The 20705-nt window shown below is 41.9% G+C and overlaps 2 protein-coding genes across 2 annotated transcripts; both read left to right on the plus strand.

The window, feature by feature from the left end:
• Positions 1-770: 770 nt before the first annotated feature.
• On the plus strand, positions 771-6895 carry tacc3 (transforming, acidic coiled-coil containing protein 3). Its single transcript, XM_030772341.1, has 15 exons — positions 771-947; positions 1624-1727; positions 1845-3092; positions 3370-3430; positions 3627-3789; positions 4008-4066; positions 4221-4354; positions 4570-4651; positions 4900-5049; positions 5132-5199; positions 5285-5328; positions 5614-5774; positions 6005-6111; positions 6216-6336; positions 6830-6895. Exons 1-15 carry the CDS (start codon positions 771-773, stop codon positions 6893-6895), a joined length of 2745 nt encoding a protein of 914 aa, XP_030628201.1.
• Positions 6896-7943: 1048 nt separating this feature from the next.
• On the plus strand, positions 7944-20442 carry kif15 (kinesin family member 15). Its single transcript, XM_030772342.1, has 35 exons — positions 7944-7962; positions 8232-8268; positions 9048-9234; positions 9405-9481; positions 9618-9655; positions 9779-9876; positions 10181-10360; positions 10498-10707; positions 10846-10971; positions 11267-11389; positions 11534-11686; positions 11836-11898; positions 12509-12718; positions 12872-13058; positions 13366-13507; positions 13590-13731; positions 14066-14251; positions 14436-14564; positions 14849-14954; positions 15209-15374; positions 15537-15687; positions 16088-16173; positions 16298-16376; positions 16605-16691; positions 16774-16878; positions 17221-17343; positions 17487-17633; positions 17866-17958; positions 18215-18379; positions 18518-18615; positions 18811-18862; positions 18959-18996; positions 19236-19368; positions 20017-20148; positions 20374-20442. The coding sequence occupies exons 1-35, from the start codon at positions 7944-7946 to the stop codon at positions 20440-20442; spliced, it is 4137 nt and encodes a 1378-aa protein (XP_030628202.1).
• The last annotated feature ends 263 nt before the right edge of the window (positions 20443-20705 follow it).

Below are 20705 nucleotides of genomic sequence, written 5' to 3' on the forward strand. Positions count from 1 at the left end.
TTCTTCGGGGTGTGGACTTAGTTGGTAAACAACATGGAAGAGTTCAGTCATTTCTATTTTCCTTCTCATATCCTAGCCAATTCATCCAGACAAGTGCACAGAATTTCCCACCGTTTATTAATTAGCTGTTTTACCCACACAGTAACGGTGTAGACAAACTTCTGCATTTGATTCACAATCTAGATCTCTTGTCATGATTCACATGCACTGGTTGCACTCCCCTTAAATCCCAGTCACTGACCACTGCTGGTGGGTGAGCGATCACATGTTTGTCACAACTCTGAGTGTTGACACGGGTCAAACTGTATAAAAAACTTTACATATGACGTCTGACCAGTGTACGGAACGGTTTACAATTGTGAATGACTTGTCATTCTTTTTATTCTTCAGCTTTCAAATGTTTTTGATAAGCTTGTTGAAGTGTCTGTAGAGACTTTCATGAGTTTTGTAGCCAACTGAGTTTTTTTTTTTTGTTGTTGTTGTTGTATGGGGCAATTTTTGAAGACAGACTTTGGACTTTGGTTCTTATTGTTCTTGGGCGCGTTAAGACAGGCACAGTATTAAGTCATGCCCCTGGGTATAAAGTTGAATTTAGAGACCTTTATAAAGAGCTGTGCACGTTATGTGCTGTTTACAGAATATTTGGTCTAGTTTGAGTGAGGCACAGGCTCTTATCAGTATACCCAGCTGCATGTGAAGTGCCCACTGGGCGTGGCTTTTTTTTTTTTATGGCACACTCACAGTCTTTTTTTCCCCCCCTGCTGTTTAGTATGACGTCTTTGCCGGTTAATGATGAGAATCGTGGGGTCTACCCCGGACGAAAGTACAGTGGATCTGAGACAAGCTGTGACATCTTTGCCCTGGAACAGCCCACAGGCAGGCCTTCAATACTACGCCAGTCTCAAGTTGACAACGTGCCCAGCAAACCCGGGCCCAAGGGAGTAAAGGTAGTTTCGTTGAGTTGTTTGGATCATGAAGAGTTTTGGGATCTGTGTTCATATTCCTTGAACATTTTACATATGGAGGCCAAAGGGGTGCACACAGGTTAAGTTTAACTGTCTTGTAGTGTACAAGTGAGTCCTACATTTCAGCTTTTTTTTTTTTTTTTTTAATTAAGTCCTTCTGGTGCCACACATGCTTACTGTGGCCAGGGACCCAAGGGAATACAATTGGCAGCCATGTCAGCCAAGGTTACTCCCTCTCACTACTTGTCAGTAGCTACTGACTAGTAGGTTACTTTGTAGCTGGTGGTATCATTGTACAACTAGCACTCTCCATGTAAGTTATGTTGCTCAGTGATGCTTTGTTGGTTGAAGTGTGAATAGAGTGCAGAGCCAGGCATCACATGAATTGGATGAATTTTCTGGATGCCTCACTTGACTTCTCCAAGGTGGCTGCCATTAGAGGACGAGACTTACAAAAAGTCTTTCCAAATTAGGGTGGAAGTATATGTAAATAAAATAAATCTTACATTTGGTTTACAAGCATTGATGTGAATATATATATTTGTCATACTTGTTTGAGCTGATGTTGACCTTCATATGGAGTGTCTGTCCAAAATTTGTTTTTATGCCTTGATACATTGAAATGCCTCATTCTTTGACATTTATTTTTGCTTTCCAGGTTTGTTTTCAGACCCCAAGAAGAGATCCTATCACAAAGAAGATTGTGTCTCCAAACAGGACTGGGAAAATGTCTGCTTTGGCTGACTGCACCAAAGCGCTAGAGTCTCTGAATATATCCTGTCCTGAGTAAGTACTCGTAGTGGTTGTAGTTCAGCACCAAGTAATGATTACTAAATGAGAACTGTTGTATTAATGGTAATGCCTGCCACTCTTTTCTAGGACTCAGAAAAACGGTGGGGCTGAGTCAGTTGACGTATCAGACCAAAATGATGTGCCCTATCCTGATGATGATATGCCTATCGTAAGCAAAGGGGGATATAATTTTGACTTTGACAACCTGGACGCCATAAACCCTTTCCAGGGGTCGACAAAGATGACACTCTCCCCACCCAGGCCTTTTCTATCACCCACACCTCAGGAGGCAGCGGAGAAGAATGAGCCGACTGTAGACGGTTGCTCCCCTAAAGCGCACAGTGATTCAGAAAAACCCATCAAATCTGAGAACGCCCTTGATGAGACGCTCCCATTCATCCCCTCTGTTGAAAATTCCATTGCTGACGTATCGACAGAAGTTCGCTCAACAGATAGCAGTGTGATCATCGAACTGAAGAATCCAGGCACCCTTGTAAATGAACAGGGCGTTTCAGACACTGGAGAGCCAGAGGTCTCTGAAGCAGCTGCATCACTGGAGAAAGGCCCTGTTGATAAAAATATACCAGAAGTCCAGGAATCTCCTTTGCCCCCAAAAGGTTCTTACAACTTTGATTTTGACAACTTTGACTCAATCAATCCTTTCCAAACTGGAGGCTCTAAAATTTGCAATTCTCCTGTGTTGGGGAAGAAGCCACTCGGCGACAGTTTTCCAGCTACCGAAGTCGAGGCCAAAATCTCCGAATCAAAACAAGAGGAATCTGAAAATGCACTCCAACAGCAAGTTGTCCAGGAGGTGCCGGAGACTAAACCCAGCACTACTGAGACTGTCTCTGATTTGAAAGAAACAGCTGAACCAGCTGAAGCGCCCCCAGCCCAGCCCAGTCCTGTCCCTAATAAGGGAGGCCCCATGGTTCTGGAATTCAATTTTGACGATGGCACAGAGGTCAAGCGCAAACCACCTCCCAAACATCTTGGCAAAAGGCCATCAGGTACCAAATCAACAACTAAGAAAACAGTTGTTGCTCCTGCTGAAAAGAAAGGGCAAAGTCCTTCCAAGCAAAAAACACTTGGATCTCCGGTGAAACCAGAGGACAGTGCTCCCTCTGACATCCCAGTTGGTAAGGGCACCTACTCCTTTGACTTTGATAAGTTTGATGAGCCCAACTTCAACCCCTTTGGCACAAAGAATAGAATGACTAATTCACCACCAAGAGATGGCTTTGCCAGCCCTGTAATAAAGAGAAAAGATGAACCTTCTGACCAGGCACCTGAGGCTCCAGCAGAGCAGGTTGACCAGCCTTCTGGGAACCCAAGGTAGGCCTAACCAAATTGAACAGCTGTATGTGTGTGTTAATTAAATAGGGGTAAAGTTTATTTTAATAAGAATGTAAAGTATAGTGGCACTTTTTCAATGTATAAATGCTTAGTTTTGTTCTTGTATGCTTCACAGTTGTTTACTTGCAGATTTGCTAGGTTGAATCTATGAACTAGCAGCACATAAGTGGTATGACTGTTCATCTATGGTTTGCTTGTGTTAGCTTTGATATAATTCTAATGTTCCTGTGTCCTTTTGCTGTCCCCGGATGATAAGTTTGCCAAGCACTGGAAATGAAATTCCAAAGATGGAAGAAACCAGCACTTCTGAAAAACAGGTACCAATAAAATGTCATTCAGTAAACCCTCGGTTAGCATAAAGGTATAACTAAATGTCGAAGAATACTGTTTAGTGGTTGTCCTCATTACGCAAAGAATTAGTTTCCCCTAGTCTCCCTAGATCTGTATTGATGGCAAATTGACTGAATAACTGAATAGTGGAGCTTGTGGAATAATATTTACAATCTCTCACAGGTGGACAAGGAGCATTCATCATCTGTGAGCCAAGTAGCCCAAAGTCCAGTCAAACAGGAGCAGCATACAGCAATGATCCCTGAACCATCTGACCCTGATCAGCCAAGCCAGATCTCACAGGACCTCCCTGGGGCCAATGAGGAGTTTGTGCCTGGGACCATGTGTAAGCCACTGATGAGTGTTAGGTCCTAACAAAGAATTTATTTGGGATTGCTTAGCCAACTGTGCTGGTTTTTCTTATTCTGCTTAAGACCTTGATTAGTTGAGTCAGTATGTTTGTTCAGGATTGTTGGAAAAATTCTGCAGGAGAGTGTATCTTTACATGTGTTGGCTACTGTTTGTAAACAACATAAGTAATTTTTTTTTGTCTTTCTTGCTTAGTCATGTCCAGTGACTTTGATGGCCAGATTGACTATCTGGAACAGTTTGGCTCTAGCAGTGTGAGTACTGAGTTATTGTTATTATAATCACTGCTACTCAGTTCAGTTGTCCTAAACTTGAGTGCTCCTAACACTGAATGTTGGTGAAGGTTGAGATTCCATTGCTTCTATATTGCTTGAGCATTTTTTGTGCTTTTATCTCCTGTATGTGCAGTTTAAGGAGTCCGCCCTTCGGAAACAGTCTTTGTACCTGAAATTTGACCCTCTGCTGAGAGAGAGCCCCAAGAAAGCGGGAGCTTCCACCTGCACCATGGGCTTCAATCTGCCACGGCCTTCCCTAGCTGCCAGGTGAATTCTTTCTCCTGCCCTGTGACTGTCAGCATTGTCACTGTCTTGCCTGAAAACAACTCTAGATGACTGACTGACTGGTTCTACTGTAACAATTGTCTCAATATTCTAAAATTGATCACCCTTAGTAATACACCATTGTTCAATCTGTGTCCTCCATATGCTATCACTGTCTCCAAGCAAAGGACACTAAAGACAATTATGTTTCTTTTAAGAATGGAGTCAAAAACTGAGCTGAAGCAGGAAGAGAAACTGCAGACAGACAAAGTCAAGCTGCTGGATGATTTCCCTGTTCTAGTGAGTGATCATGTCTATTCACCAGTCCTAACAGGCGTAAGGTTGTACAGTTTCATAGCTCCATGGTCAAATCAGTTGCATTCTTCAGAGGATTCCGTGGATAATTTTCAATAATTTTGCACATTGTATTTGCACGCACCTGCTTAAGTGTTACGTTTAAAGTCACATCGGAACCATTACAGCTCTGTCAACATTATCCGTTATTAAATGATGTTTTTTTTTCCTCTCGCTTCTCCATGGTTTCCTAGGATGCTGGCCCTCTTGCTCAAGATCCCGCTGTCCTGGACCTACTGGTCCCAACCTTCAGACAGCCAGTTAAGAATGAAGATGCCATCATTGAAGTCCTAAAGTACAGTCAAAAAGATATGGATGCTGCTTTGGAAACAGTCCAAAAAGAGGCGAGCTCCTCAGTCCCTGTGCTCCTTTTTTTATATCAACAACATTTACTGGTGTCATAATTACTTTGTACTGTTTCCATAGGCACAGGCAAGAGAGGAGGAGTGGAAAGCTCAATGTGAACAGCTACGCCAGGATAATCATCACATGGGGTAAGTATGTGAGAGCCCAAATTAACATGGTTAGAAAGTTACAAAGCATGTTTCAGATATTAATGCTTCACTCCTTGTTTTCCAGGATTGTCATGTCTGAGTTTGAAGCCACAGTCGCAAAGATCATGGGTAAGGATTTTTTTTTTTTTTTTTTGGTCTCGTTTGTTAATCTTGCTTTATTTGTTGAATGGGTGTAAAAACTAGATTTGGGTTATTGCCCATAATCAGTTGTATTTTATCTTGCAACTGGAAACAAAATAACAGCAATATTTACTCAGATATTCTCTATTAGGGAGGCATATGTGTTTGTTAGAACATTTACCTTACAATTCCAAAAAGAAAAGAAAAGGGGGGAAAAAACCAAAGACAGTATAGTGCTGAGGTTTGTCTGTTTCTGTGTGGTCGCATGTTTAGCCGAGCGTGAAAAAGAGAGGGAGGCCGCCCAGGCAGAACTCAATAAAGTTCTGCAGGAGAAGGAACAGGTGGTGATGGATCTGAATGCCATGGAACACTCTTTCTCAGAGCTCTTCAAACGCCTCAACAAACACAAGGAAGTCATAGAGGGTTACAAGAAGGTAGGATACAGTGCTTCACTTTTCAGAGCTCTTGAATGTTTAAAACAGTGCAGGTAATAGCATGATTGTTTAGGGCACCACATCAAGACCAGGGGATTCAGTAACAGAGGGCTGCAAATTTTAATCTCCATGGCAAATTGAGTCTTTGGAATGTGTCTGCGTTTGAGAGTGCAAAGCCAAGCACACGTGCGAACCCAAGCACAGAACACTGTCCTCTCTGCTTTCTCCAGAATGAGGAGACTCTGAAGCTGTGCGCTCAGGACTACATGGCCAGGATTAAGAAAGAGGAACAGCGCTACCAGTCACTCAAGGCTCATGCTGAGGAGAAGATCAACCAGTAAGGGTTCAACAGGGCTGTTTTGGGCTACCTTTTACCTCACAGAGCTCTTATTCTGTGTGGTGGTGTTTTTTTTTAAACTGTGTGCTCTTGTGCTTGACCAGGGCAAATCAGGAGATAGCTGAGGTACGGTCCAAGCTCAAGGCAGAGGTGTCTGCACTGAAGGTTCAGCTGAAGCGGGAACAACTTAAAGTGCAGTCACTTGAGAAGAGTCTTGATCAAAAGGTATTTGGTGCATGGATTCTAACTTACGGATGGCATCTTGTGCCACCTCTCATGTATGAAGTCTTGGGACAGATGAATGTGTAATTTGGCAGTTTGTCATTTGAGTTTATTGTTGAAAATTATCAACACAACTGGCTGTTTGGAAAGTAGGGGAATTCACGTGTCATATTTGTTACAGGCACACATTTACCCAAACTACTGTACTGTGTTACAGCTCACAACAATTGTTGTGTTGACCCACAGAGTGGTCTTCAGTCTTCAACAAAAACAATCAGCTTTGATAAAACACTTAAGTTCAGATGTCACTGGCAGCAAGCGAACTGAAAGAATAATTGGTTGAAGACTCTGAAATGCATTTATTTAGTTAACAGGGATAACAGTTTAAGAACTGAATGATATCTGCCATTTCATGAATTACTTGTTTTATACTACTTGTTTTTAGAGCCTCTTTTCTAATGAATGATTCTTTCTTTTCTCTCTCTCTCTCTCTCAGACGAAAGAAGTGGAAGAAGTCACTAAATTGTGCGATGAATTAATTGCAAATGTAGAGAAACGTTGATTTACCACTTTGTATCTGTGTTTTGTCCTATGTACATGTTTGTCTGTGTTGTTTATTTCTGTCAGTAATAAAATAAGTGATAAATAAAGACTTTTACTAGCGCACACTAGTGGTTGTTCTTTTGGGATGTAACATATTATATGTAGTAAGTACGTGTCCTGTCAGTTATGATTGCGTTATATTACTAATATAATTAACTGCTCTAAGACTGCTGAACCGCACTGTAGCCAGTACCTTTTGTTATATTCTGAAGCTACTGGATTGTGTATAAATACGAATCCTGGTACTTGAAGTCTGTCCACTTTGCACGGTCCAGTGTTACTACAGTTATCGTGCGTTCATGTAATTTTATTCTAGGTTAAGAGAGAATGTCTTAAACTCAAAGAGAAATGCAGTTTTGGAAGCAATTATAGGTACTCATTGCACAGAGTAACAGAGTTTAAAGGAAGTTTGGAGAGAAATGAACAGTAGTTGGCACCTGGAAGAAAAAAACTGCATCAATTCTGGGTTAGTTTGATTTAGGGCTTTAGGCTAAGCTTTTAACAAATTATTAAGCCTTTGAAGATGCCATCCCACCAAAAATAAAAAATTCTATGTTTAGTGTTGAAAATATCCAGGTTTGAATGTCTTAAAGGTACCATCACCTTTTTATAAAAAGCTTCATATTAGGGAAATTTCAGCAGCTGAATTTTTTCCATTGCACTTCATTGTACTGCAATCATCATACATAGTAAGATGTCCATAACGGAAATGAAGGGAGTTTAAAACAAGAATAGCAGTGTCTTGTTTACAAGTTTGGTCTGAAAGCTTCACTAGCAACATGGGTTCTCACGTGGAATAAAAAAACGTTTTAAGACCGCCTTATGCCTTATACTAAGTACCACGCAGATGCTTACTCCAGAGCAGTAGGTGGCGGTAATGCACCAAGTTTCTGTCCCTATTTCGAAACCATAAATAAGAAGAACTGTCCACGAAGGCTCGCGCCAATTTTGAAATGTCTTGACAAACGCAGTGAATTCTAAAGAAACAAAACAAAACAAAACTAGAAATGAGTACGAAGGGAAAAGGTAATGTTGAGTTTAGTTGTATTTGTAAATCCTCGGCTTGGCGTAGTTGTGTCAGTAACGTTAGATATCTGGGTATTCCAATGCGGAAAAGTATTGTTTACAAATTAACAAAACCAGCTAGTGTTTGAAGCAAGTGAGATACCACAGTCAGATTATAAACTTTGCTCTCGGGGTTTAATGTTGTTCGGTTTACCGGTGCGAAAGAAATGTGCTGTTGATTCTTTCTATCAAGTGCTACATTTGATCTGTCTTGTGTTTCTTAATTACAGGGTCCGGAGATACAACTCTGCCTGTAAACTCAAACAGGTATCCGTTACTTTAAATCGCTACTTAGTCGATGCAACCAGCTAGACGACGAAGCCCACTTTATGTTGTTCTTAAATATTACGAAGGTTTTTGCTTGGTAATATTGTCTTCTAGTGCGGCGTTTACATTAACAACGAGAAGCACTGTTGAAATACTTTGCAGAAGTCATGCCATGTTGAATTGTACTGCTCATGTTTTCAGCCTTAATGACTGCTCTGTATAAAGGCCTGACCCAGTTTCGTCCTACAGGTGTATTCCTTTTGTGTATTCCCTGCGAAGCAGCAACGTTAGTTTTTTATTTACGCGTGTATTTGATTTTGTTGCCCCTACTGCATTGTAAGCAGTTACCTTGTGTGCTAAACGTTTATGCATGAAGAATAGGCTGCTCAGTATTCAGTTAGAGCAAACTTCCATCAATCGACTTTTGTGACAACAAGATATTTAACACTAACACGTGTCATTTTGTACTACAAGTGATTGCAGGATGTCTAGAGTCAGAAAGGTATTTAATCATGAACTTGTTTTGGACTGGGCTAGAGTCAACAGAACCTTTTTTCCTCAGATTGAACCTGGGTCGAAATAATTTAAAAACCCAGTAAACTGTAATGATCCGTGTGCCTAATGAGTGTTACACCGCATCAGCTCAGGAATTTGTCTACCTCGTATGAGAAGGCCTTCCTTTAATGTTTGTCTGCAAATTGATACTGAGTTTTTCAATGAGCATCAAATTTATATTGAAAGGCACCTTACTTGTTTACTTCCTCTGTGTCCCACTACAGCACTGATGGCGATGCCATCAAGGTGTATGTACGTGTACGTCCACTGACTCAGGGAACTGGTCTGACCACAGATGGGGACCAGAGCCTGTGTCTGACTGTGACCTCTCCACAGACCATCCGGCTCCACTCCAAACCTGAGCCACGTACCTTCACGTACGATCATGTTGCAGACATGGACACCTCACAGGTAGGTGAAAACTGGCTGTGGATTCTTTATGAAGGAGTTAGAGCGCATTAAGGATTCAGTTTGAAGGCTTGTCTTGTCATAATTTGTCCGAGTATCATAATTAAGAAGCGACCGCAACCGGTGATTAGATCAAGCTCAACTGTTGAATCATCATCTTTTATGTTTTGTAGGAGTCTGTTTTTTCAAGTGTTGCTAAAGACATTGTGGAGTCATGCATGAACGGTTACAATGGAACCATATTTGCCTAGTGAGTTCTCTTCACTTTTTTTTCTCCTCCTTTTTTTTGAATGGGTGCAGTTATTGAACTCAATATCTGATAATATATGATGTTGAAATATGATGTTTACAGTTACCAATGTAATGATGTATTTTTAATGTTGCAGTGGACAAACTGGCTCTGGAAAGACGTTTACAATGCTTGGTAAGGGTATTTTTTTTTTTATTCAAGACAAACATTTATTTTAACATGTTTCTACAGAAATCTATTGAATATACTGTTGCTGTTGTTTTTTTAGAAGTATATATTTGTATTGGTCACTTACAGGTCCTTCAGAGTTGGATAACTTCTCTGACAACATGCGAGGAGTGATCCCTCGTAGCTTTGAGTATCTTTTTTTCCTCATCAACAGAGAGGTGGAGAGGGTGAGCTCCATGGCCTTGTGTTTATAAACAGTTCTATCCTACCGTAGCACAACTGTTGAATGTGATTAACCAGAGTAAATTATGCCTTTATTACTTCAAATCACTGTGTAAGAGTGTGCTAGAGTTGTTATTTAGTGAGATTTCAACAATAGATGCACAGTTCAATGTTCTTTTTAGAGTTGATTTACATGCTTTTCCAATAAAATGCACTTGTCTAACAAAGCATTTAAACTCTTGACAAATAGCAGTTGTACATTCCTATTGATTGATACATTTTCTTTAAATCTTTCTCCCTCTCTTCCAGTCTGGACAGTCCAAGAGCTTCCTGTGTAAGTGCTCTTTCATTGAAATCTACAATGAGCAAATCTATGATCTGCTGGACAGTGCTTCTGCCAGTTTGTTTCTGCGAGAGGACATCAAGAAGGGCGTGTTCGTAGAGGGCGCCGTCGAGAAGTACGCCACCTCCGCCGCAGAGGCCTATCAGGTTTGCAGTCTCATAATTTCACGTTTAAAAAAAAAAAAAGTGTTTTGCTATACACACTTTGTATTTATACATTTATTTATACTAAAAGGTGGTCTGAGTCTGGGCGATGGGTGTGTCTGTCTATCAATGCCCCTTAGGTGTTGTCGATGGGCTGGCGGAACAGGCGTGTGGCGGCAACGTCCATGAACCGCGAGTCATCACGGTCACATGCTGTCTTCACTATGTCTCTGGAGTCTAAAGACACCAGCCAAGAACTGGTCAATATCCGCACGTCTCAGCTCAACTTGGTTGATCTGGCTGGTTCAGAGAGACAACGGGACACACACACTGAGGGCTCCAGGCTGAAGGTAGGAGAGTCGGTGTGTGACGGAGCAAGGAATGATCTTTAAGCGATTGTTAGATTTTTTTTTTTCTTTTTTTAAATAAACGTCTCGTGCATCTACGACGCTAATGCTTTTCCTGTCTTCGTCCAACGTCACAATCAGGAGGCGAGCAGCATCAACCGCTCCCTGATGTGTCTCGGTCAGGTGATCACGGCCCTGATGGATGTGTCCAATGGGAAGAGCCGACATGTCTGTTACAGGGACTCCAAACTCACCTTTCTGCTCAAGGTAAAAGGCAACGAGCACAACAGTCAGGGTAGCTTTAAGTAAGGCAGCAGACAAGATTGTCCAGAGTTGAGGCTCACAGGCTCTCAAAAACTGGTTCAGAACAGATGGACCCAACTGTTTAAACTATGCCTCATCCTCCCCTAAGGCCCAACAAATTTGGTGAATTTCCAACTGCAATAATAGAAAAAATGTCAAATTAAGTTAGAAACTTACTCAGCCTTGTCCTATTGACTGAACAAAAACATTGACCAAGCAGAACTGATGTTTAATTGTGGGGTTTTTTTTTTTACTCCAGGACTCCCTGGGAGGAAATGCTAAAACATATATCATAGCCAATGTACACCCTGGCTCTAAGTGCTTTGGAGAGACCTTGTCCACTCTGCAGTTTGCCCAGAGGGCCAAACTCATTAAGAATAAGGTGAAGTTCAGTATTACGTTATACAAAATGTAACTATACATAATAATTTGGCATCAATATCTATTACTCCTTTAAATGTATGTATCCCACATTTTGCTGGTGGATTCTAAGGCTATGCATGCGTGTGTCGTGTTCATCCATCAGGCCATGATAAATGAAGATACTCAGGGCAATGTCAGGCAGCTCCAGGCAGAGGTGAAGAAACTGAGAGAGCAGCTGGCTCAGGCACTCTCTCCCAGAAACAACATGACTGACGCTGCCCCTGGTGGACCACAGCTGCCTATAGGTGAAGAGTGTGTTGTATAATCCTTTGAGCAGTAGGCACTCCATTAAGGCTCAAGATGCACGCCTGGAAAATTATATTACCTGAATAATTGAGTAACTGTTGTTCTGGAACTGAAGTATGTCTTTGTGTAGGTCCCTGTGATGGCGCACCAGAGGCTGAGTCCTATAAGACCCGGTTCCTAGAGGCTGTGCGGCTGTTGAGAAAACGTGGAGATGAGAAGAAGGTACCGAGAGAACTGTTAATCTTAAATTCTGCCTGTTTAGTCAACAAAACGCGTTTTAGGGAAATGTTGACCATTGTAGGAATGGGAATATCTTATTTTGCCCAGTTTTTCGAAATTGTGAGAAACGTTTTTTTTTTTTTTTTTAAATAAGAGATGTGAATGACAGATTATTTGGAGTTTATGATTTTGTCCATGCCTTTTAACTGAACTTACAAGAGGATAAAATACAGTACTTTTTCCATGCATCTGTATACAACAGGAGTTTTTGTATTTGAATGAGTGGAGGGTGTAGAAAGTTGGTATTCTGGTACTGTGACTTGGTGAACATTTGGTTCACAGTCACTAGAATGTTCTGATTGGCCTCAGACTAACAGCTGTGGGGGAAAAAGACTTACCTCAGTCCACCCGGCAGCCTCCTCTTCCTCTATTTTTAAGTTTCTTTGTTGAGTTACCTCGCTGCTTTTCATTTGTTTGCGTTCTTTGAAAACAGATGCCTTCCATGTACACAGAATTTTTTTAAGATCATATTTCGTAAAAGAGAGCAGCCCAGAAGGGGAACCGTTTTTTGGTACGCTGGATTCCAGCCACAGTGTTGAGTTTGTGTGCGCAGGTTCTTCAGCAGAAGCTCTCTCGGCTGGAGGAGGCTTGGGCCCAGAAGGAGAAGTTCATTCAGTCAAACAGAATGATCCTGAAGTTCAGAGATGACCGCATAGCCCAGCTGAAAAGGGACCTGGAGCGTGCCCAGGGACCTGACCCGGACCAGGACAACCAGGCCTCACTGGACCAGCTAAACCAGGAGATTCGCATCCTGCGTGACCAGGTACAAGACCAGAGTATCTGTACAGGTGTACTCTAAACCATCACAGTGCACAGTGCACACTAATGATTTGCTGCTAAATCATTAGTGTGTAGACATGGGAAGAGATGAGCGCATCGCATTTGAATTTCTCGCCTTTTCTTGCCTTTCTCTTAGTTGGAACACCATCCGCGTATGATGCGATTTGCTGCAGAGAACTACAGCCTTCGTGAAGAGGTTCGCGTGCTGCGTGCGCTAGATTCAGTGAAAACTGCCAGTTCTGTGGAAGCTCAGATGGCTGCGGAGTTGGAAGAAGCCTATCGGAGCATTCTAGAGAGTGAGAAAAACAGTGAGGGTCCAGGAGGTCAGTCCTATTATCATTCTGAACCCGACGAAGCTGTAATGAGGTTCTGCATGTGTGATATCACTGGTTTACACGGTTGCATCAAAGTTGAACCTAAGCCTCTCATGTTGTAAATTGAGATTAAGTTGGCAAGTCTTACAGACCAATGAATAACACAGCTGTTTCTTGAACCCACCCCCCAGTTGCTTACGTTCTCTTGCAATCATGATGCTGTTGTGGACTATGTGATTTCAGTTGTGACAGAACTTGTATGTGATCACAGTTTGTTATTGCATCTTTGATTTTGAATGCTTGAACACCCCTTTAGCTCCACCCACGTTCTCCACTCCGGTCACTGCGGAGACCATGTCAGCTGTTTCCGTGGAGAGGCTAAAGGCTCAGTTGATGCAAAAGCAGTCTGAGGTCACAGCTACGGTGCAGGCTTTTGAAGAGTACAAGCAGGTCACCAAGTAAGTGCCTGGGACTGGTAGACAGTGCCAAACAGGCTTGTCGAAAATGCCATATGTCAACGTCTCTCCTTGTCTTGAACAGAAAGCAGCTAGCAGAACTGGAGTCTGAGAAGCGGTACCTCGAGACATCCAACAAGCATCTGGAGAAGATTCTAGAAGCCACCAAAGCCCATACGAAGCAGGAGGTCTCGCAGCTCAATAAGATTCATGTGGAAACCATCAAGGTATAGATCTGCCATTTCCTGGATGATACATAGTTATTTTTGGTGTAAATTACAGTAGCATGTGGTTCTTACATCCCTGCTTATATGTCTTATGTCTTTCTCAGGCTCACTGTTCAGAGTGTCTAGTGGAGGCATAGATCTCCCTTATCCATTCTTAACATAAATGTAAATAAATTTTTCATCTATGTGTTAGACATTATAGCATGACCCAGAGGTCACATGAGGTATTTTCTTATCACGGGCGAACCGTTTTGATAGGGAAAACTTATTTTTGAATATGTGCTGTCAGCGCCTTTAGATATGCTAAATGTCTCTATTCCCCTGTTATCCATAGATCCTCACCACTCCAACCAAGGCCTATAACCTGCGTAATCGCCTGGTGCCCTTGTCCAGCCCAGAACACCTGAATGGACACAGTAAGGGTGAGGAGGAGGTAGACGACATCCAGAACGAGCAGCCTCCCCCTGAGATGAATGAGCTGGCCTGCGAGGCCCTAACAGAGGAACTGAGGCTGGTGCAGGTTTGAAACCATCATCTGTGCTATTTCTGTGTTCTGACAGGGTCTTCATTATAATGACGCTGATTTAGAATGATCCTCATTGGCATAACTAATCAAGTCTGATTCCTTTCACGCATACTGTACGTACATGACATGCCTTGCATATGAACAGGTGAAGGACTTGCCCTATTCTCTCAATGTTTAGGAGCAGGCCAGCCAGATTCAGAACAAATTAGACGAAGAGGAGGCAAAGAGCAGAAAGCTATTGCAGCATATCAGCAAGCTGAAGGAGCAAGTTTTCATGGCTACAGAGGAGTCCAAACGCAGGGAGGAGGTACAGTGGGTGGACGTTGGACTGCAGGATTGGTTGGAATGAATGAAATGTGGGATTGGATAAAATAATGAAATAAAAGTCATGTATGCAGTTTGGTATTTGGATGCCAGTATCTTTCACAATGCATCTACACTGAAAATGAAGAGAGAGAGAGCAGAAGCTCATCTAAGCATTAATAAAATGTCTCACCGTGTTTGTGTAATCAAATGCATATAGTCTCACTTTTCGCCACATTCTACATTAAAATTCATTTGTTTCTTAAATCCCTCTGTATGGTTTTATAGGAGTTGTCTGCTGAGAGGAGCTCCTGGGCAGAGGAACGACAGAAACTGCAGGAGAGCATCAGCACCCTGGAACATCAACTCTCAGAGGAGAAAAGAACAGGGGATGGTCAGTGTAACATTATACTCTTAAAGGGAGATTTGAGTTTGACTCGACTAGATGTAAATGTATAATAAATATACATGTATTCGTTAGTTATTCACATCATACATGCAGGCAACTGTATTGTTCTCGTAAATGAACTCTTCATAATACTGCCTCACAGATAGTGCTGTAGAAAGTGGAGATAATACATGAACCTCCCACCCGATTTAGGGAATGCTGTCAAATCGGGCAACTGTTTAACTTCTGCTCTCCTGTAGTGCTGCGCAGTGAGGTGCGTGATCTGCGTTTGGTGCTTCAGTCGTCTGATAAGGAGCTGGCAGGTGCCAAGAAAGAGCTGGAAGAGCAGCAAGTGGAGAGGGAGAGGGAAAACACCCAGTACTCCAACAGCCTCATCAGCACACAGCTACAGCTTGACAGAGTCCAGTATGTACACACACACACACACTCACACACACCTGTAGATGCTAATGGGAAAACTACAGGATGAAGCAGAGAGCACAGTCCTTTCCCTGTGCCAGGCAGTGAACAGAGGCCTTTCCATGTTGCCTTATGGCTATGCGGCTTCTCTATCTCTTTCTCTTTCAGGTTGGAGTTGGAGCAGGTGCTGAAGCAGCAGAGGTTTTTGCAGGATTCTTACGACACGCTGCAGGCAGAGGCCAAGTTTGAGGCCGACCAGTACAGACAACAGCTAGAAGAACGATCACGGGAGAACACCACCCAACAGGCTCAAATTACCGTGAGTCTGTCTCTTCTGTATCTCCAGCAAGAGAAGTGTAGGGAAATCTTTTTGTTTTAAAGTAGTTGGTCCTCTCACACATGTTCTGATGATTTGTCTCTCTGCACTCATTTCCACCCTCGTGGCTTTTCGCTCTTTCTCTGCTCTGTTTATTTCTAGGTTTGTTTCTTTCTTTCTTTCTTTTTCTCTCTCTCTCCATTTCATTCTCTCATTCACGCTTGTCTCTGTCTTTTCTCTGTTGCATTCCCACGTTTGAACAGTTTCATTCTGTTCTCTGTTCCTGTCTCACTTTATCTTGTCCTTACACCTGCTTTTTCAGTCTCTCCCCCCAGCAACACTGAGTATTCAATGGGTTTTATTTATTTATTTATATTTTTTAATTTTTTTTTTCAAATTTCAGGAACTAATGAATTCTCTACAGTCGGAGAGGGAACACACTTCTAGTCTGACATCCAAACTAAAGGCAGACCAAGAGAGTACCTCCAAGTGAGTTTGCATCAGAATAAGAGCCATAGTCCTGTATGCAGTAACACGTTCAAATGCACCTCTTAGAAGATCCATAATTCCAGTTGTTGTAGCTGAAATCTTACTGTGGCATTCCATTGTGCAGGGAGCTGGTGCAGTCTATGGAGGAAAATGCTTTGTTGAGGAAACAGATACTGGATTTGACCTCAGAAATGCAGCAGCAGGTCTGTGTCTGTGTTAGATCTCATGCCTGTGTGTTGTAAAATATAAAGCACCACTAATTTTTTTTTTTTAAATTGTATTATGGAAATGACTGCCTCATCATCTATTTTATATTCATGTATAATTTGAGAATAATAGTAATTTATGATACTGTTGGATATACTAGACTATTGACAGAATAACTCAATATTTCAGTGGTTTAATGTTTTAAATTATTGAATGTTTTAAAGGCTGCAAAGGTAGCTTCCCTTGAGCAGTCTCTGAGTGCTGCCAATGCTGAAGCCGTTAGCCTGGAGCAGAAGATGGAACAGGACAAAGTAAGTTTCTCTTTCATTTGTGACTTGCTCATTGTTTTTATCTGTGTTGGGCTTTCAGTTCAGTCATATTTCCATGTCACAGGGGGTGGTGTTGGACCTGATCAGCCAGACACGGGACCTACGTAGTGAGCTGGGACAGAAAGACCAGAGTCTGGCCCTCCTGTCTGGTGACCTCAAAGACATCACCGTAGGCAACTCTCACTGATCAGACATAGACAAATTTGTAGACAGGATAGTCATGTGAAGCTATTGACAGAATTATAGACACGTAGGACAAATTTTTGCCTCTTCCTACACATAAGATTAAAATGGTAAACCAGGGAATGTTGTTATGGCATTTTTTGTTTGTTTGTATGGGTTTTTTTGTTTGTTTGTTTTTTTAGGAATTCAGTTTGAGATATTGTCTGTGTTTTTTAACCAAATGATAAGACTTTTCTACAGGGGTGGTGAAATTGAAGCTATATTTGGGCCGGTTCTGGGAGCTCCTCTGTAATGACTTTTGTGTCATGTGTGTGTGTGTGTGTGATAGGAAAAATACAGTGTTGTGTGCTCCGAGCGAGAGCAGATGAAGGCGCTGATCTCAAACATGGAGGCTGAAGTCCTGCAGCACAGAGAGGCATCGGAGCGTCGAGTGGCCTCTGACAGGATAGAGGTGAGGAGAAGGAGGAGAGAGCAGGACAGCATCACACTAAGCACATACTAGTCATTTACTCACAGAAACTAACTATGACATTCTGGTCATCCGTTAGTTTATATACCATGGTGAAATCAATCAGAAGTGTTTGTTTTCCTCAGCTGGAGCTGCTTCAGGAGGAACTGACGTACACCTCAGAGGAAGTGGAGCGTCTCACGAAAGTTTTAGATGAGCAGACTGCTTTACTCCAGAGCGCTCAGGAACAGAATGCACAAAGCGAAGCTACAATCCAGACCCTTCAGGACCAGGTCCGGTGCTTCTCTCTTATTGTCTGACATTTCATTCTGTGTTCGTTCCTTGCATGTATTTTCATTTTCAAAATCGTTTTTTTCCGAATCATACTTTTTTTAATTAGAAGTAACTGCATTGTGATGAAATCTCCTGAGATGCTGGAGAACAGTTTTTTTTTTTTTTCTCCTTACTTAACTAGACCTGTCATTTTTATTCTCTGTGTATTTGTGTGTTTGCGTGTGTGAGCAGTTAAAACAGCAGGAGGAGCAGAGGAAGAAGAATGAGAACGCGAGTGTCAAACATTCTCCACACGTCTCAGTTTCACCAAACGCACAGCCATATGTAAGAGCCACTCTACACATAACAGCCATCTATACATACTTAGAATACCTCTTCTCTCTGAATCTCATGACACTCTGGAGTCTCTCTGGCATGTCACATCTTTATAAATGTGCGACCATGACAATGCGATCAGAGTTGATGTGAGTCGAGCCATTACACATCGCAAAAGAAGACTGCATTCAAACTTCTCTCTCAGAATAACGTCCACATGCAGAAAGATCTGATCCTCAGTAAACTATGCATTTTGTCTGTCCAGACGCCTCAAACACCACGGAGCTTCAACTCCAATCTGTCCCAGCTTTTGGAAAGTCAGGAACGAGAGCTGGAGAATCGACGGTCCTCCATGATGACCATGCAAGTTTTACTAAACGAGCTCAACGCAGAACGCAGCGCCAAAGACGATGAGATCCACAGGTTAAAGGTAATGAATCAAACAAGAGGAAGTTTAATCTTAATTTCTCTGATGGCTGAGATTGTTCTAAAACCTAAATTGATGCTTTAGGTGTTGGCTTTAGCTGAGGTCGTATTTGTCCCACTTAATGGTGTCTTTTTGCTCTAGGCTCAGCTGAATGAGAAGGAGATCATTCGAATGGAAATCCAGAACCTTCTGGACGAATTTTACAGAAAGGGGAACCTTCAGACACCTCATGATAAGAAGTGAGTGCCTGTCACAGAAATCTTCTGTCCATTTAGCCCAACCTTCATTCACATGCTGATCACTTACTTACTGAGGCATTAAGAGTACATTTTATGATGTCCATTAAGGTTCCCGTTGATTGAATGTTGCTCTGTCATGTTCTTCTCTTCTCCTCCTTTTTAATGGTGTGCACGAACGTGGTTTGTTTTCTACAGTGGACTGCATCACGTAGTCCTTAGGGAGCTCCAAGACGAAAAGAATGCAAAGGTGTGTATGAATCCTTCATACAATCTTTATTTAAATTTCACAGCTCCCTGATTCTGTGACCACATGACCTTCTTCCCCTCCCCTCCCCTCCCACAGAGCTCTCTTACACAGAGGCTGACTGAAGCACAAGAAAAGTAAGATACTGTCCTGCCATTTAGTGTTTCTACTATGAATCAGCCCTTCTCTGTTAACTTTTATAGTTATTTGTTACTATGTTCGTCACTTCTGAGGTTTCACTGCCTCTACTCCGACTACTGCTACTACTTTAACTACTTTTATTACTACTGCAAAGGCAACACTTCCATTTTTGACTGCTTAACCATCATCATTTGATTTCAAGATGTCTTAGATGAATGTTTGTGTTTGGGATCAGGCTGCAGCACCAAGAGGTCATGCTGTCTCAGTCTCAGAAATGCGTACAAGAGCTTACTAATGAGCTCAGAAACCGCTGTTTGGAGCTGAGAGACCTTCAGAACAGACACCAGGAACAGGAGAAATTGGTACAGGTAGGAAAAGGATGAAAATAAAAATGGGACAAAAATAAACTGACAAAAAACTGTGGATTAGAGAGGGAACCAGAAGAGCAGATGAGTGAGCCTCGCTGTTTTTGTCGACTGAGACTATGAAGGAAAATACTTCATTCATGATCACTTGATTTTTGACTGTGATGAAAACCCTCAAGAAAAAGAAAAGGTTTATAAAGTAAAGACTAAAATAGGACTCCAGCGGAGGCATTTTTGTTGACTGCATTTAATGTGATTTTAGTCATTTTTGTCATGACGAAAATAGATTCAAATAACACGATTAAAATGTGACTGAAACGTTAACAGACAGAGACTACGAGAGAGTGATATGGGGGAGGAGAGAAAACGATGTCTCAAAGCAGCACAAGGCATCAGTCCACTATATTGAATAAACACACATAATTAAGAGTTCATTCAGAGTAACGCAATTTCATTTTCCAGTATCGTCATTTCCCCCAAAAACACACTCTGGTGCATGTTCAGTTCTGTATTCTCCAACCTCCCGTTTTAAATTTGTGAGCTTTGATTATAATCTCAATTAACTGTGTTGGGTCAGGGTTTCTTTTTTTCCATGGTTTTGTTTCGTTGGGGCCTTGTCTCCATTCCACCACTGCCTCTGGTGTTTGACAGGAGGTGGACGTCCTCAGAAAGCAGGTGGACTACTTGACAGAGGAGAACGGAAAGCTGGTGGGCCATCAGAACCACAAACAGAAGATTGAGTACCTGGTCAAAATCAAGAAGGAGAACACCAGACTACACGAGGTAGTTTTTCCTCTTTAAACATCATGAACTTAACTCATGGGATTGCCAAAGACAATTCCATTTGAGTTACTGTAAAAGGATATCAACACTCACACCTAAACACTGAAGGATGGAAGAGTAATGCCTGTTTGAATCTAGGCCCATTACTGGATATTTTTCCTCAAGAAATGTATTTGAAATTTGTTCAGTGCAGAATTTAATTGCCTTTTTTTTTGTCTCATTTAGGAAATTGAGAAACTACGGTCAGAGCTGAGAGGATCAGATAAAACGCCAAGAAATCCTGAAAGTGTCTGAACTGCACACAAGAGTGTGTCATTACTGGGCAGCTGGGCATTACATGAGCCTTCACATTTGAGGTGAACTGTGATTATACATCATACCAAAAATGTACGGCTTCCTTCTTGTAAAATTGTCAGTTTTCACGTTTTAAATGTGGGTATGTATGTTTCTGTTTTTACTGCTCTTCTGTCACTGTCCTTTTGTCACCGAAAATATTGTTTGTTGTCTTGATTTCGTTTTTTTTCTGTTGGTATAATTTAATTGTCATGTTTGTCTGA

This window comes from Chanos chanos, chromosome 4 (genome assembly GCF_902362185.1).
Source record: "Chanos chanos chromosome 4, fChaCha1.1, whole genome shotgun sequence".
Taxonomy (NCBI): Eukaryota; Metazoa; Chordata; class Actinopteri; order Gonorynchiformes; family Chanidae; genus Chanos; species Chanos chanos.

Excerpts from the sequence above, each read along its gene's own strand:
- tacc3 (XM_030772341.1), top strand. The coding sequence starts at position 771 with ATGACGTCTTTGCCGGTTAATGATGAGAATCGTGGGGTCTACCCCGGA. Across the intron at positions 5,200-5,284 it reads CAGGATAATCATCACATGGG|GATTGTCATGTCTGAGTTTG; the intron begins GTAAGTATGTGA and ends CTTGTTTTCCAG. Across the intron at positions 6,112-6,215 it reads GCTGAGGAGAAGATCAACCA|GGCAAATCAGGAGATAGCTG; the intron begins GTAAGGGTTCAA and ends GTGCTTGACCAG.
- kif15 (XM_030772342.1), top strand. Across the intron at positions 13,508-13,589 it reads GAGTACAAGCAGGTCACCAA|AAAGCAGCTAGCAGAACTGG; the intron begins GTAAGTGCCTGG and ends TGTCTTGAACAG. Across the intron at positions 16,174-16,297 it reads GACCAAGAGAGTACCTCCAA|GGAGCTGGTGCAGTCTATGG; the intron begins GTGAGTTTGCAT and ends TCCATTGTGCAG.